The sequence below is a fragment of the Pelodiscus sinensis genome, chromosome 2 (assembly GCF_052426305.1).
Source record: "Pelodiscus sinensis isolate ZL-2025 chromosome 2, ASM5242630v1, whole genome shotgun sequence".
NCBI classification, from domain to species: Eukaryota; Metazoa; Chordata; order Testudines; family Trionychidae; genus Pelodiscus; species Pelodiscus sinensis.
In genome coordinates, this window is record NC_143053.1 from 115125389 (window position 1) to 115140591 (window position 15203).

At 41.2% G+C, this 15203-nt stretch overlaps 1 protein-coding gene across 2 annotated transcripts in view; it reads right to left on the reverse strand.

Moving 5' to 3' along the window:
* RIOK1 (RIO kinase 1) overlaps positions 1-15203 on the reverse strand; it is a 29893-nt gene that overhangs the window by 11907 nt on the left and 2783 nt on the right. For both annotated transcript variants that reach the window (XM_006138790.5, XM_025179343.3), the window contains exons 3-13: positions 12922-13117; positions 11246-11336; positions 10199-10268; positions 9686-9728; positions 8858-8950; positions 6727-6839; positions 6521-6601; positions 4023-4109; positions 3199-3336; positions 2610-2713; positions 771-877 (exon numbers count right to left, since the gene is read on the reverse strand). In XM_006138790.5, coding sequence (XP_006138852.1) covers positions 771-877; positions 2610-2713; positions 3199-3336; positions 4023-4109; positions 6521-6601; positions 6727-6839; positions 8858-8950; positions 9686-9728; positions 10199-10268; positions 11246-11336; positions 12922-13117 — 1123 coding nt within the window. The remainder of the gene's footprint in view (positions 1-770; positions 878-2609; positions 2714-3198; positions 3337-4022; positions 4110-6520; positions 6602-6726; positions 6840-8857; positions 8951-9685; positions 9729-10198; positions 10269-11245; positions 11337-12921; positions 13118-15203) is intronic.

Consider the following 15203-nt stretch of genomic DNA (forward strand, 5'->3'; position numbering starts at 1 on the left):
TCATTGGGCGCCCGTTTAACGCAGTGCCCTAGGCGACAGCCTAGTCGGCCTATATGCATGGGCTGCCCCTGCTCCTGACACCCCGTTCCCAACATGGCGGAAGTCAGGATACGAGAGTCTTAATTTGATACTTCACCATCTTTGTTGCTTTGACTACCAGAGCTGGAATTTACTGCAACAGCTAACTGGTAAAGGAGACCAGAACATGGTTGCTGGGGCTGATGACATGACGAAGGGACTGCTAGAGCTAGGAGGCTGGAAAATAATCGTCTATTCAATAACATCCTATGGGGCAACAACCGAACCCCAGCTGAATTTAAACCCACGTCTGCTTGAGTCTCAACAAGACTAATGAGACAGAGGGAAGGGGAAAAGAGCAACAGTGAGTAACTGAGACCAGCCTGTAGCAGTCCCCTCCTCCTAGAATAAGTAAGTTCCTTTCACCAACTGGACCAATCAACATGTAGCTGGTGATACTGGTTTCTTCAGGGTGGGTGGAAGCTTTCTTCACTACACTCAAACTCATTTACCCCCAATTCTGCCTCTTTCATCCCACTCATACACCCCACTCACACAAACATGACGGAGAGGAGTGGATAAGTTCCCCTGAGTTACATATATTGATGTTAAAACACTTCTACTTTCTTTTAACTGCTGTCTCATTACACCGGGCATAATCTTTACTGCAGAAGCATCACTGTGGGATAAATGGAATAGATTAACTTGAACCATTTCTTATTTTACTCCTTAAATCAAGACTCAAGTCTGACCTTTGAGAGATAAGCATCCAAGTTGTCACTTGTGATAGAAGGATCTGTAATAAACTCAAAGAGCTCTCTCACAGTCATCACTGCAACACCGTACTTCCAGAAAAAGTCTGCCAGGAAGCAGGGGAAAAAACAAAGTTAGAATGATTCAAGTTCACTTCAAGTTTATACACCATCAAAGTGATATTAAAGTGACAGTATATTTCAAAAAATAGTTTTATACATTGGGGAAATGTCCTACAAGGTCTGCAGACTCCTACTGGGTGTGGTTATCAGTAAACTTTTGGTCACCCAAAATCCAAGTTACCCATCCTCCAGACACAGCAAATGAGAACGAAGCATGCAAATTTGAATCCCAATCCCTGTTCCCATTGAAGTGACTTCAATCCAAGGCAAATGGAACCAGGAAACAAGTGAAAAGCAGGAAGGTGGCAGGAAAGGCTTCATAAAGGATCAAGCAGATGCAGTAAGTTGGGATTAAACTTTGTAGATATCAAACAGTAAAATCTGAAGATCTAGAATTTCTAGAAATCAGAATCAAAGGTGTGCCCTAAGGTACAGTTAAGATCTATTTACATTTCATTCATAGGGGGACAATATAGCACACACCTTAGACTAAATGCCCATTCTTTGATATTCATACCCAGCTGGATTAAGATACCAACACTAACTAAATCTGAAAGTTGACAGAGCAAATAAGGTTTCATATCCAAGTAAAAACCAAAGGCGTTCCATGGGGTATTTAGCTGAATACTCTCTAACATGAAAGCTCTCTGTGGATAAATCAACATAGCATCCCTGAGAAATGAATTAGAAAGACAGCCTGGAAGCAGCTAAGGTGCTCTCACAGCTGGGACAGAACTCATAGCATCTAAGATCACTGTCATGCTCATGGAGAAATACTCTTGCAAGTTCTATAGTAAACAAAGTAAACATCAGTGTGGAAGTAATAAAGCAGAAAACTGGGGTGACAAAGAGCCTTCCAAAGTCACATGGCACTTAGAGAAAGCAAGCCGCACAATGTGGAGAAGAGAATAGATGGTGCAAATAGCAGAAGGAAATTTTCACAAACCCATGGAACACCAGAGGGATAAGACACTACTAGTTCATTGGCTCCAAAGCAATATGTGACAACAAAATTTGAGAAGTTCTGTTTTACAGATTTTTCTTTTTTCTTAAATAAAGATTTCAGACAGCAAGGAAGACAATGTTACAAAGTAACACCGATTGTTTTGACGATTTCAAAGCAAAATGCATACCAGGTGTTGTATGTTTGTACAATATGAAGATAATTTAAATATTTTTAAATAAAATACTGTTTGAGGGTGCTTACTACATCTTACTGAACTTGACATGAAATATTAGTATAGTTCTTTAACAACAGATCATCAAGGGCCCCAAACCTGTAACCTGTTCTACACAGTTGCAAGGACTAACACACAATCAAATCAAGACTAACATTTTGTTGACTAAAAAATTCTGTACTTGATTTGTAATCACTCAACAAAGCAGACCTTTAGTCTAGATGTAACTGCAGGTAGATATTTCCTTTGTTGTAATAAAAGAAATTGTGTGAACTCTGCTTTCCTTAGCCTAGCCTAAAACATAAGCTTACATGTAATTGAATTTGTGTAACTTACTGCAGATTGGTGAGCTGTACTTAGTTTAGTGTAGTGTGGTTTATTGGTTTTCTAATTAAACTTTTGCACATCCTAAGATAATGCACATTTTAATTAACTCCATCCTGTTCTATACACAGTCTGAAGAATACAAGGAAGTACATGGTTAACATTCCTAATGGAATGAGCTATCAGAAGAGGAGCTGACCTACTGCCCACTCACCATTGATATTGGCACAATCTTTCCGCAGGAATTCTAATGCATGTGGATGATCATGCTCCACCGACTGAGACACGTCAATGATATACACCTCTCCACTGTGGTATCTGAAGATGCAGCAAGGGAAAACCAGGGAGAAAATTACAAATATCCCACCATTTGAAAACAAAATGGTTCCTTATTTTGTGGGCCTAACGCTAACATTTTGCTGTAGGACACATTCTATATACCGCAGGGTGTTTCTTTCCCCAGTTATACTATTGAACATTACTTAAGGGAACAATCTTGGGGTGAACAGTAAAAAGCAATTTTAGAACAATGAATTAAAATGCCTTTACTTGTTTATTCTTCAGCCGATGAAAAGACTCACTGAATGACCTATTTAGAGAAGTATTTCGCAAGTTAAATTATCTGAGAGAAATCTGGGTTGAAATCTGCATAATAATCAGGTAAATTATAAAGCAGAGCTGAAAGGAGAATACCACTCTCCCACAGGAGTATATTAGTACTCCACACATCTACAAATTATGAGAGAAGCCATCAATGCCTACATTTCAAATGATAAAACACAGAAGAAGGTTTAAAAACATACAGCATATTAAATTCACTGAGATCTGCATGAACAAGCTTGGCATCCTGATACATTCTTCTCATGTACTGTATGACCTGTAGATACAACTCCCGGGCTTTTGAGTCAGATAACTGAGCATTTTTCAACAGAGGAGCAGGCCTTAGATTTAAAAACAAAAAAAACAAAAAACAGAATAAATTCTCCATTTCACACCAGCTGTATAGTCCCTTCACCACAATACTTAATGTATTTTAATTCAGTAAATGGAGAGACCTCAGTGATTTACTCAAACACTGGACACTCTTGGGCAGCTCTACAATTAATATAAATATTCATAGCTCCACAGCATAAAGTGGAACTACGTTTTACACCAGCTGAAGAATTAGACCACAACACTATTAAATATTTACACTAGAAAATGTTAATTAACACTTCTAATATGCATCACTAATGAATTTTCCAACTAAAGCATTAATACCTTGCAACCTGAGCTATGACATTTATTTTACATTCCTTTAACACAGAATCCTCAACATCCATGTTCTATGAAGTATGAAAAGTTCCATGTACATCTAGTTACTGCACTGGCACCTTAATTTCTAGCTAAGGCAGACTATTTGCTCACTGTTTGCATGGATTAGGCTTTGGAATCAGGCAGACCGTCTGCAATAGGAGCTAGTGGGGATTTAGATATTGTACATCTCATCTATATATAAAAGCAATATACTCAATTTATCACAAGCCTATCCCACAAAGTAAGCAAATTCAACAGACTTTTTTTTAAAATGACCTTTGTTCAAGCCTATTAATAAAGAAGTTCTCATTGATTTCTTGACGATACTTACATGTCATCCTTACCAATAAATCCCATGACAAGTACATGACTTCTTAGCATAATTGGCTCTGGACAAGGTATTTGTGCTGTATTCAACCTGTAAAATTACAGTAAACCACCCATAACTACTTATTAAAAACAAACGCAATCTATAGGATTTATAATTTGTATTATGATTGTACCAAGAGGCACCAATTAACTTTGGAGCCCCTGTGTGGTAGGTGCTCTACAGAGAAACAGACAGCCCTTTCTCAAAGGACTTACTTTCTAAATATACAAAGGGATGTATCATAACCCACATTTTACAGATGGGAAGTGGACACAGAGAGAGAAAGTCCAAGGTTGGACAAGAAGTTTGCAGCAAACCTCAAAAGTGAGCCCACACCTGCTCAGTCCCAGTCTTAACCACAAGACCATAAATCAGACCTGGCATTGTGAGACTTTAGTGTTTTGAACCCCACAAAGCACCTCGACCAGGTTGAAGGGCAGTTTGCCCTGTCCCTCTCTTCCAAAGGCCCCCAAACTGAGTTGTGCTGAGTCACGCTTAGTCGTTTGGAATGTGGCAAGCTATGCCGTAGTCCAGTGTTGATCTCACTGGCAATGGGCAGTATGGGCTTGGAGTTTTTGAAGATCGCTATTATATTGCTTACTAACTGGTCCATTAGTACTTAAAAAGTTATGCTGGTTAGCACTAAAAGTTCCATAGTGCGCTTTGAACATAGATACATTGAACACTTTTAGCTTTAGAAATCACAGCCCTGTTATGCACTCTGTAGATCTACGCTTTGTTATATATTTTTCGTTATACTAAACTGATCCATATACCTTCCATCCACTATCCAGTTGCATTAGCCAGTCTGCCCCTCTGTTGCTGACCAAGTGCTTCATCCTTACGCCACTCTGCCCTTTCCAGACAGACAAATGCCTGCACTACTAACAGCTGGTCACAAGTTAATGACATTGCTGTGATTTATTCTCCCCACAAATAGATGAAATAATAAGAGACTTCTTGAAATGGTGCCTGTGTAACGTATACACTGCAAAAAGAGAATGGTCTCCTTTGTCCCAGGAGTCCTTTGCAGCTCCACTCTCTTCTCTGATGGAAGGCAGGGGGCAAATGAAAGGTCTGTGCTGTGAGGGGACTGACTGTGTCCTGCAATAAAATGGCATTAACCCTGCCCATTGGTGGAAGGCAATGTGCCCGACAGTCAGTATTCCACTGTGGAGTATGATGGAGTTGAGTCAATACAGCTCATAGTGTTTCAACTTGGAATAAATAATACTTTGCACGTCTGGCTCCCCATCTACCTGGGGAAACTGACTGTCTTCTGACAGAATTTTCAGTGGTGAGTGTGGGACATAAGAGAATCTGTTCCCCTACACAGGATCTGGGCAGCAGCTGTTTGACAGAACAAGAAATAAGGAAAACTCCTGTATCTGGCTGAGAATACAGAGTGTATGGAATGGAATTTCAGAGCTGGAAGGTGGGCAGGAAGAGGGGAGGAGGAAGGACCCCAAGTGAACATACCAAGCAGGACAAGGAAGGAGGACTCCAAGACACCATGCCATGGAATCAAGCCAAGAAGGAAGCAGGGACTTCAAGAGGAAGAAGGATCTGCATATAGACAGAGCTTAAGATTATTTGTGTCTTGGCTGTCACCAGTTGAGAGCGGGGATAATAATGCTCCTTTTTGTGGGTAGTAGAGGGCTTTCTCCTGTGGGCTGTTCCCCAGTTCTGGGGGGTACTTTGGTGCAGTGGCTGGGATTCTCTGCTGCTCCATTTCTGAAACACACAGCACTATCTCCCTATCACGCCTTTGTGAGAGACAGTATGAATCATGGGGCAGATCAGGTTCCAGACATCTTGTTCCTCCATAAGGTAGGACAGGATCTGAGGCGGATTAATATCAGATCCCACCTTTTGTGCTTGGGTGGGGAGGGGCATCTGGGACAAGCTGGAGCTCAACAGAACATATACCGTCAAATGATCCACCCCCTGATGGTACCGGCTTATTGGATAGCTCTCTAGCTTGCCTCATTCCCTCCTCCCTGACACCTCAACTACTCACTCACAAAACCACTGATCCTAATTGAAAGAGGCTACAATGCTCTCTCTCTCTCTCTCTGCAAGTTTCAGCAGGTTTCACTCTGCAGTTATGTCCCTCATTGTCTTGGGTTTTCAAAAATGCAAGAGTTAGGAGAACAAGGCCTACTGAAAGTTAATGAGACTTGTACTCCTAAGTCATATAAACACTTTTGAAAATCCTACACTAAATCTAGTGGGAAAACACTGGGTCCATAAATGGAAGAGATGACCAATGCCTCCCCAATGAGGGCAGGGTGCCAGAATTACTTAGAAGAGTAAATGTTTGACCTTTGCAAGAAAATCAGACTTGACACTGATGATAGCTTCTATTATCACCTTCTCCCTCACCCTACTATTCTGGAGAATGTTTTAACCAAACAGCCCTAACAACTGTCTGTGCCAAAATTAAATATAAAAATCACCTTATTAAATTCCTCATCTCTTTTTCTGCCCATGTCTTCACCATTTTCCTCGGGTTTCCTTTACAGTATCCGTGACGAAATCTTAAAAACAAACACACCACAAAGACTTAAACATTATCATATTGTTCTATTTATAGAATATCTGTGACAAAAATTAAGAGCAATCTCCTGAAGATGTTTGTCGTCATTAAAGAACTCCAACTCACCTGAATTCCCCACTCACATATTTATCCCGATCTTTAAACATCAAAATAGAGGTTTTATAAATCTTTATTGCTCTGTTCTCTCCATTCACTGTACTGGCATGATAGACATTAGCCTATAAGGGTAAAGGTACAAGAAACAGCATTAATGTCCTGGGAACAATTGAAGTACTGAAAAGTTTGCTCAGGCATCAAATACTGTCAAGAACACAATTTTCTAGAAGAAAGATTAAACCTTTGGGCTTTGTCACAAGGTGGCTGCCCCTTTAAATGAAAATGGGTCTGAATCCCACCTGTGACATAGCCAACTCTCCTTCACAGAGGGGCCAATCAGGCCCCTGGTGTACATAAGGGAGAGATTTTAGGTGAGGAATAGATCTGAGCCTGATCAGCTGCAGAAAGCAAGAAGGCTTCTCCTGGAGAACCTGAGATAGCAGGGGAAGGTTGTTTGCCCACTTCTTGGTGGTAGGTCCTGACCTCCAAGCCAGGTAGGACAACGGCACTCTAGTGGAAATGCCCTGGAGGGAGGACTGTTAAGCTGATCTTGTTCTGAGTTACACTTGTTTTGACAGACTTTATTAAAAGTCGAGATAGAACTAAATGAGCATAACTGGGGTGGGAAGTCAGCTACAGGAAACTGTATGAGGACTTAATAAATTGGACCTCAAAAGGGGAATCTTGGTTTTGAATATCTAGTACTAGGAAGAATTTTTTAAGGAGAATTAAGAAGAGGGAAACTGAGGCACGGGGGATGCCAGGACACCCCAAGATGTAAGGGGAGTTCTGATGTTGGCAATGGTTTTACAGGCCTCAACCCCAGAGACCAATACATCCATCAGGGATCCCCAATGAATTCAACACGGTTTTACTCAGGCCCAGGGGTCCAACCACAGGGAATTGCTTATAAGATTGTGATCTAAAACCATACAAAGATGTTAGTGTGTGTAGAAAGCTCTAAAACATGTACGTGCAGTAGAACTTCACAATAATGGATGGGATGTCCATTACAGATAACTTGACAGGAGCCTGATCCAAAGAGATGCAAGCACCTTAGCTCTTGCTGATACTCTGCACTCCTGAGAGTGGTCAATGGAACTATCTGCATGAGTGAGGACTACACATATGATAAGCAGTGGTCTGTTTCCCCTGTAGTCAATAGAGTTTTGCCTGTTAAAACTAGGGATGTTAACTATCAGTTCACTGAACAGTCGAGTAACCTCATAAATTCTTATCGGTTAGCCGACTAGTCTATAGTCCACGGGGGCAGGGCGGGGTGCCAGGAGGGAGCTAGTCCCTGTGCTGCTGCCTCTGATAAAGAGGGGGAGGTCTGAGCCTGCCTCTGCCTCTGTCTTTGGGGGGGGGGAGGAGGTTCTGAGCTCCCGGACCCAGTGCAAACTGGAACTAAGCTGGACTTCCTGCCCACCTGACTCTTAATACACTTTAAATGCAGAGCCACAGCGGGGATAGGTTCCGGACCCAGCACGAGCCAGAACTGAGCTGGGCCGCTGGTCAGCCTGCTAAAAAAATGTACTGGGAGGGGGGGGAGGGAAATGCATGTAGTCTATAGCATTAACCTATAAGCTTTTCCTTATCAGTTAATCAACTATACTATTACATCCATAGTTAAAACTAGTCCCTGTACAGCATGTTAGCATGAGACCCGTGTATCATGCATATCCCTAAAATATGGTCTAAGTCAGCAGTTCTCAAACTTTTTGGGCTCCGCAGCCCTTTACATGCGTAAGAATTTATGCAGAGCCCCAGCGGTCCACTGATTGTATGTGTTGTACCTATCGATGTTTCAAGGTTGTCAACCTCGCGAAGCCCCTGGAGATGTCTCTTGGACCCTTGGGGCTCCCCGGAGCACAGTTTGAGAAACGCTGGTCTAAGTGGAATTTAAATAGTGCTTAATTTTTTGATTATTAAACAGAGCTTAATAGCTTCACTATTGGTATGTGATGAAATTCAAAATAGTAGATGCCACACTGTACAGTAAATAAATTAACTGCTTGACAAGCACAAGTTAATTGATTTAATGCCAGAGAAAATAAGCATTTTACTGTTTCCCTTTTATCACAGTAAACTTCAATTGCAAAAAAATAGATTGTAGCACGCCAGTTGGAACAAGACTCACTTCTTTTCCTGTGCTGATGCAGCCATTTATCTCTGATATGACTCCTCTAGTTAGCATCTTGAACAGAATCATTCGAGTTCTTGGATCTAATACCTCATCGGAAATTAAAAAAACAAAAATAAGCAAACTTACTTTATTCAGTTCATTGAAAATATTATTGAACTAATCCATCCTGAATTGAAGAAACAGAACCACAGAATCTTAGTGGATCAAGCCATTCCCAATTCTATCTGAATAGTATTTTTTTATATAATTTTGGAATTCTCTTTAAAAGATTATGGAAAATATGCTTATGACTTGTGTGCAACCATTAATCAGTGGTTTACAATATTTAACATGCATTCTTAGGTTAATGCTATTAAAGTAACTGAAGGATGATTTCCCATCCAAAATGCCAATAAAAAAAGTAAAACAACTACCCTAAAATGTGCCAGGCATTTACAATAGCACATGCTGGTCCTTTCGATATACAGGTATCATACTAGTTATAGAAACAAAAATGTGTGCATTAAAAAAAATGGCACTACTTCAACTTTTCCATGGATAATTCCACTTTTGAGTAAAGTTGAAATGAACTTCTATGCCTATCAACAAAATCCCAGTTGACTACAACAGCAAATCTTAATACTTAGCACCACAATCTTCTCCAAACCATCTGTGAAAGCAAACACTTTTCATAAAGTAGTCGTGTTCGGAAAGACAAGAAAAACATGGGGTGAAACCCTGACCCCACTTAAGTCAATGACTGTGCTAGGATTTTACCTCTGGTTATTGAAGTCAAATGAAAATAAGCCTTTTAACAAACAGTTTGATATATTTAACACTTACCTGTTCTACTGTTGCTCTGTCTGATTTATCTTTGACTCGATACCTAGTGGAAATGAAAATATAACAGCATGATATGATCTACTCAGGAAGAATAACCTTAACTCCACCAATAATTTTTCCAGAAAAACTGCCCAACAAGAAAATTAACCAAGGAAGGGAGAGAAAAAAGGAAGCATCATTACATGAAAATAGAATTCCTTAGCTGGCAAAGTGCCACCATGTTCTGCCTTACTGGCTAATCCCACAGCCACTGAAATGAATTAGATTTGCCACTGACTTCAAAGAATGCAGGATCAAGTCCTGGCAATGATTTAGTGAATGGTTCAGCAAATCATCCTATTTTATGGGGAAAATATTAATTCCAAAACAAAAACAGCACATAGAACATTTACATTTTCCAACTTCTAGTTTATTCAGCATTACAGAGCATGCTGCAAATCATAGCAAAAAACAATTTAAGAGTATAAGAGCTTTCAATAAATCAAAACAAATGCAGCCACCCAAAGTACTTACATATCTGCCTCCTTTTGTCTCGACTTTTCTGTGACTTTGTTTATTACAGAGTCAGCAAGATTTAACCTATCTGAAAAATACATTTAAAAAAAAGAAGTGAAGACCAAAGAGGTTTTCCACACACAAAACTGCAGCTGCAATCTGCTTCCAAGAGACATATCACACACATTCAAGGTACATAAAGAAATACCTGTAACAAGATGAACACATTTTCAAAGCATAAGCACTAGAGGCATAAATTAAATTAAGCTTTCTCCTTTATGGGTTTGAGATCCACTCCAGCATTATACAGGAGCAACAGGGGCTATTGCTTAGGTGATTAGACAGAGCCTAGAAATGCTGCCCTTTCAGATGAGATATTTAACAGGAATCCATTTGTTCCTCTCTCAAGAAATTTAAAAAATCCCATGCCATTTTTCCAGAGTAAGCAATAAACATCAGTGTCCAAACCAATCTTTTCAAAGTAACACTAATTCTGATGTTTAAGGTGGCATGTGACTTAACGCCAAGTGTACTGCTGCTGTTTGTGTCTATAAATTGCTGTCCTACTCATTTATCTAATCAGTTGGAATACTTTTGGTATGAAATCACTGTATCCTAGATAAATTTGCTATCACAAGATACCAGGGTATGTTACACAGCAACTTGACTGCACACTGAATATATAGAGAATTGCTGAACTAAAGAAGCTGAGATGCTTCAGTTTTGGGAATTATCAAATGAGGGTCTGACTGACATCTGAGTCCCTCCCTCCCAGCCAATTAGATTGTTTCTGGGGTCAAACTACAAAAGAGTTATTTTGTGTAGTCAGGAGGAGTCAGGAAAGGGAGATAGACAGTTCTCTGGGAAGGAGGAGGCTCCGGGAATGATCTCTACAAGACAAACGATGTCTGAAGAAGGCATCCAATATCGACCCTTCTAACTGTTTGGTAACAGCTGGCTAGCTATAATGCCTAAAAGACCCAGCTCGATGTAATTAGAATTAGTCACTGAATGTCACTAAACTGTACCTATTACCATAAAAGATGATGATAGGATTATACTTACCAAGATTAATTTTATGTTCAAATTTTCTTAGTGCCTTGTCTGTAGGAGTGGACATTTTTGCTGAATTGCAACTAGGGGTCTGTCTATTTGCCTGAAACAAAGGATTTGTTACATAATTTGCCTTCCCTAAGTAGCCTACATACACACAGTATCTTGGGAGGGGAAACCAACTTATTTAGTCTGATCTGCTCACGTATCTCAACACCTGTGTAATCTTATCAGCATTTAGAATATCTGAATGTGTCAGGGTATGGATACAGTTTAGAAATGAAAATTATTTCAGTTACGAGAAAACAAAACATATGTGGGTTCAAATCCTATTACCCAAGCACTCAAGGAGAAGGTGCTTGTTAATCACCTAATCAGGGGACTGGCTGTAACTCAGTCAGATTGGCATATTTTAGCTCCCAGAAGGGAACAAGAACACCAATGATGGGGCAAACAAGGAGAGAAAATACCAAGAGAAAGATGGGGAAACAGAGAAGGGAGTCAGAGCAAAAAAGAGAGAAGAAGGGACATGAATGGCTTGTCAAAGAGGCATCAGCTCCCATAGGCAATTTGATCTAGACCCACTCACTGTCGGCACCATTCAGCTGCCCATCAGAAGCCCTAAATGGCACACACCATTCACAAGCCCTTTCTTCCTAGATCTTCCAAAGCCTACATGGCAGAAACAGACAGCCCAGGGAATATGTTTTGTGCCAGTCACAACATTCTATAAGTGCTCCCCTTCAGTTTCCCAAAGATATTCTGATGTCTATCTATCAAAGAGAAAAGGAGAGATTTTCTATTTCTGTTGCCCAAGCTGAGAGCATTGTGAAAAGTAAATTAATTTTCAAACTAGGTGGGCTAGTTATTTGAACTAGTAATTCAGCCAAGATTTCAAACTTGGTAAGAGTCCCCCCTACATGCATTCACCTTTGGTGTTTTTCAGAGGCTAGCTTGCTTCCTTTACCAGACACAAAATGTGTGCTTGCCCTTACACACACACACACGCACACACACGCATGATGTCTCCCAAACGGGTGAAAAGCAAAGGATAGAAACACAGGAATATGTAGAGGGAGGGTACTGAAAGGAGGGCATAGTAGTGATCTCAGGGTGGAGAGAGAGGTTGAGATCCCAAAGGAATGGAAGAGGAGTTGCAGCCACAAGCAACACCATGCAATAAGAATTGAGGAAGAAAAACTACTGGGGGGTGGCATTCACTAGGATTTAATGGGTCTATGTGTTAGGGATGTAAAAGTACAACCATTTAAACAGATAGCCAATAAACCTGGGTTTAGTGGTTACCATTCATGGTTATACGCAGGCTCCCACCCTACTTCTGGGAAGCCTGCTGCCACCCCACATTGCTGGTGCTGTATCAAAGCATCAGTGCAACTGGCTCCCCAGGAGCAGGGCGGCAGGCAGGAGCCGGCTGCTACCCCACACTGTGGGTGCGTTTAACCGCTGAGATTTTTAGCCGTTACATGCTTACCCAATTGCCTGCTTTTTAACATCCCTAGTGTGCGTGCGTGCACGCTTGTGTGTGTGACAGACACTCGGCAAGGGGACATTCCTAAGCAGGGAGAAGTCCCAACTTGAATTTATGGTTGGGGTCACATTCACATATCATGTTGCCCCTGGTGCAGTCCTGTTTGCTATTAAGCACTCTGGAGCTGTCTGTAATGTACCTGTGTATTGCAGCCTCCAGCTGCAGTAGGACGCTTGGTGAGTCTTCCAACTGAATCATCCCAATCCCACTCTTCATCCTCATCGTCATCCTCTTCAAATTCATCAGTGTCCACTTCCTCAGATAAACACGATTGCTGCTTCTTAACAGTTACCTCCTCCTCCTCTTTCACTGTTTCAGTGACCTGGGTAGATTCACTTTTAAAAAGAAAAGATATAGGTAATTATTACCTATATTACCTAAATGATTATGAAATCAATGGACAGTCATCCAGAAGAATGAATTAGCAAGGGTACTTCTGTACTCAATATTTTATTATTTCACCTGTACTGAAATAGCAATGCACACCCTTCTGCATGGTGATTCAGTTTTACTGTGGTACTCTTAAGTATCTTCCTTTGCTTAAATGTTGTTTTATAATTTGATCAGTGAATCAAGATATTTGGCTCTCTCTGCAACTCCCACAAAACTTCTACACTAGAGAAGATCATTCTGTTCACTCTTCAGAGGCAAACAAACTCTACTGTCCTAACAAGGAGGCTAGGATAGGATAGGCTTCTAGCGGAGATGATCTCAAACTGGACCTTACTGATGATCTGCAGAAAGCTCAACATATATCCCTGTCTGAGAGATCAACAGATCCAGCTCGAAAACAGATGACCTAGAAAGAAGCATTTAGTTATTATGAGTGAATAAGAGCCACCCTAAGCCTGGTCTCTATGGGTATGTCTACACTGCATTTCTCTTTCGAGAGAGGAATGCAAATGCAGCTGAGCGAAATTGTAAATGAAGCGCAGATTTGAATTTCCCATGCTTCACTTGCATAATCGCGTCCAGGCACTATTTCGAAATACCTTATTTTGAAAAAAGAAACACTATCTAGACGCGGTTATTTTGAAAGAAAACCCTTCTTTCGAAATTACCCTTAAACCTCACTTTATAAGGAGTAAGGGTAATTTCGAAAGAAGGATTTTCTTTCAAAATAACCGTGTCTAGACAGCATTTCTTTTTTCAAAATAGGGTATTTCGAAATAGCGCCCAGATGCGATTATGCAAATGAAGCGCAGGAAATTCAAATCAGCGCTTCATTTGCAATTTCGTTCGTCTGCATTTGCATTCCTCTCTCAAAAGAGGAATGCAGTGTAGACATACCCTCAAGTCTGTTAGGTCTCTTCATATTCTTCCCATATATTTCTAATGTATCCTTATTTATCTGAGGGTATGTCTACACTGAAATAAAAGGCATGGATGCAATTGATCCAGGTCAGATGATTTGGGCTTCAGCTTCAGGCCTATAAAATTTAGGGATGTTAGATATCAATTAATTCAATAATCGTGTAACCGCACATAATCTCAGTAGTTTCACGATTATATGCTAGTCCCTGTGGGCGGGGCTGGCAGCCAGTGCATTCCCGGCCCCACTCCCAGAGACAGAGACGCAGCAGCATGGAAGTCGGGGGCACTGGCTCCACAAAGCCAGTGTTCATGGGAGGCAGCAAGGGGAGGCAGGCAGCTCTGCAGAGCTGGCATGCACGAAGAGCCAGCTTAAAAGCTCCTGCCTGCCCCTTCACCCTCCATGCTGCTGTCTGTCAGAGGCAGTAGCACCAAGGTGGGAGGGGGAGTGGCAGGCAGCTCCGTGGGATTGGGTGCTCGTGGGGAGCAGCTTAAAAGCCTGCTTCCCATGGGTACCAGCTCCTGCCTCCCCTGCTTTGCTGCCTCTGTATCAGAGGCAGCAAGTGGGGGGAGTACGTGTAATCGAAAGGATTAACTGACTACAGTAAAACTCCATTGGTCCAGCATCCAATTCTCCGGCACTCCTGATGGTCCGGCACCATCAGGAACCTGGAAGTGCTCTGGCTGCCGGACAATTGGAGCTGCTCTGCGCCCGGCTGGGCTCCAGGCTGAACCCAAATGCCTACTCTGCTATTTTTAGCTTCACAGCCAAGCCCTGTGAGCTCAAGTCAGCTGACCTGGACCAGTTACATCCATGTCCAACACTTGGTGCTGCAAGGTTTGTAATCACAATGTAAACATGATTTCGGATATTTGTAAGATTCCCTCCTATCTCAAAAATAAACGGAATATTACCTTAGCCTGAGACATACTAATTCTAGATTTCAGATCAGTTTATCATAAGCACACGCAATCCAAAAGATCTGTGAATCACGTACAATAGGAAAATGAGACCATATGCTATAGAGATGAAATTCCCTCCTCAGTACAAAACCTGAGGAAATGAGTTCTTGGAAGAAATTCAAGAATAATTTGGGGGATAGGTTTTAC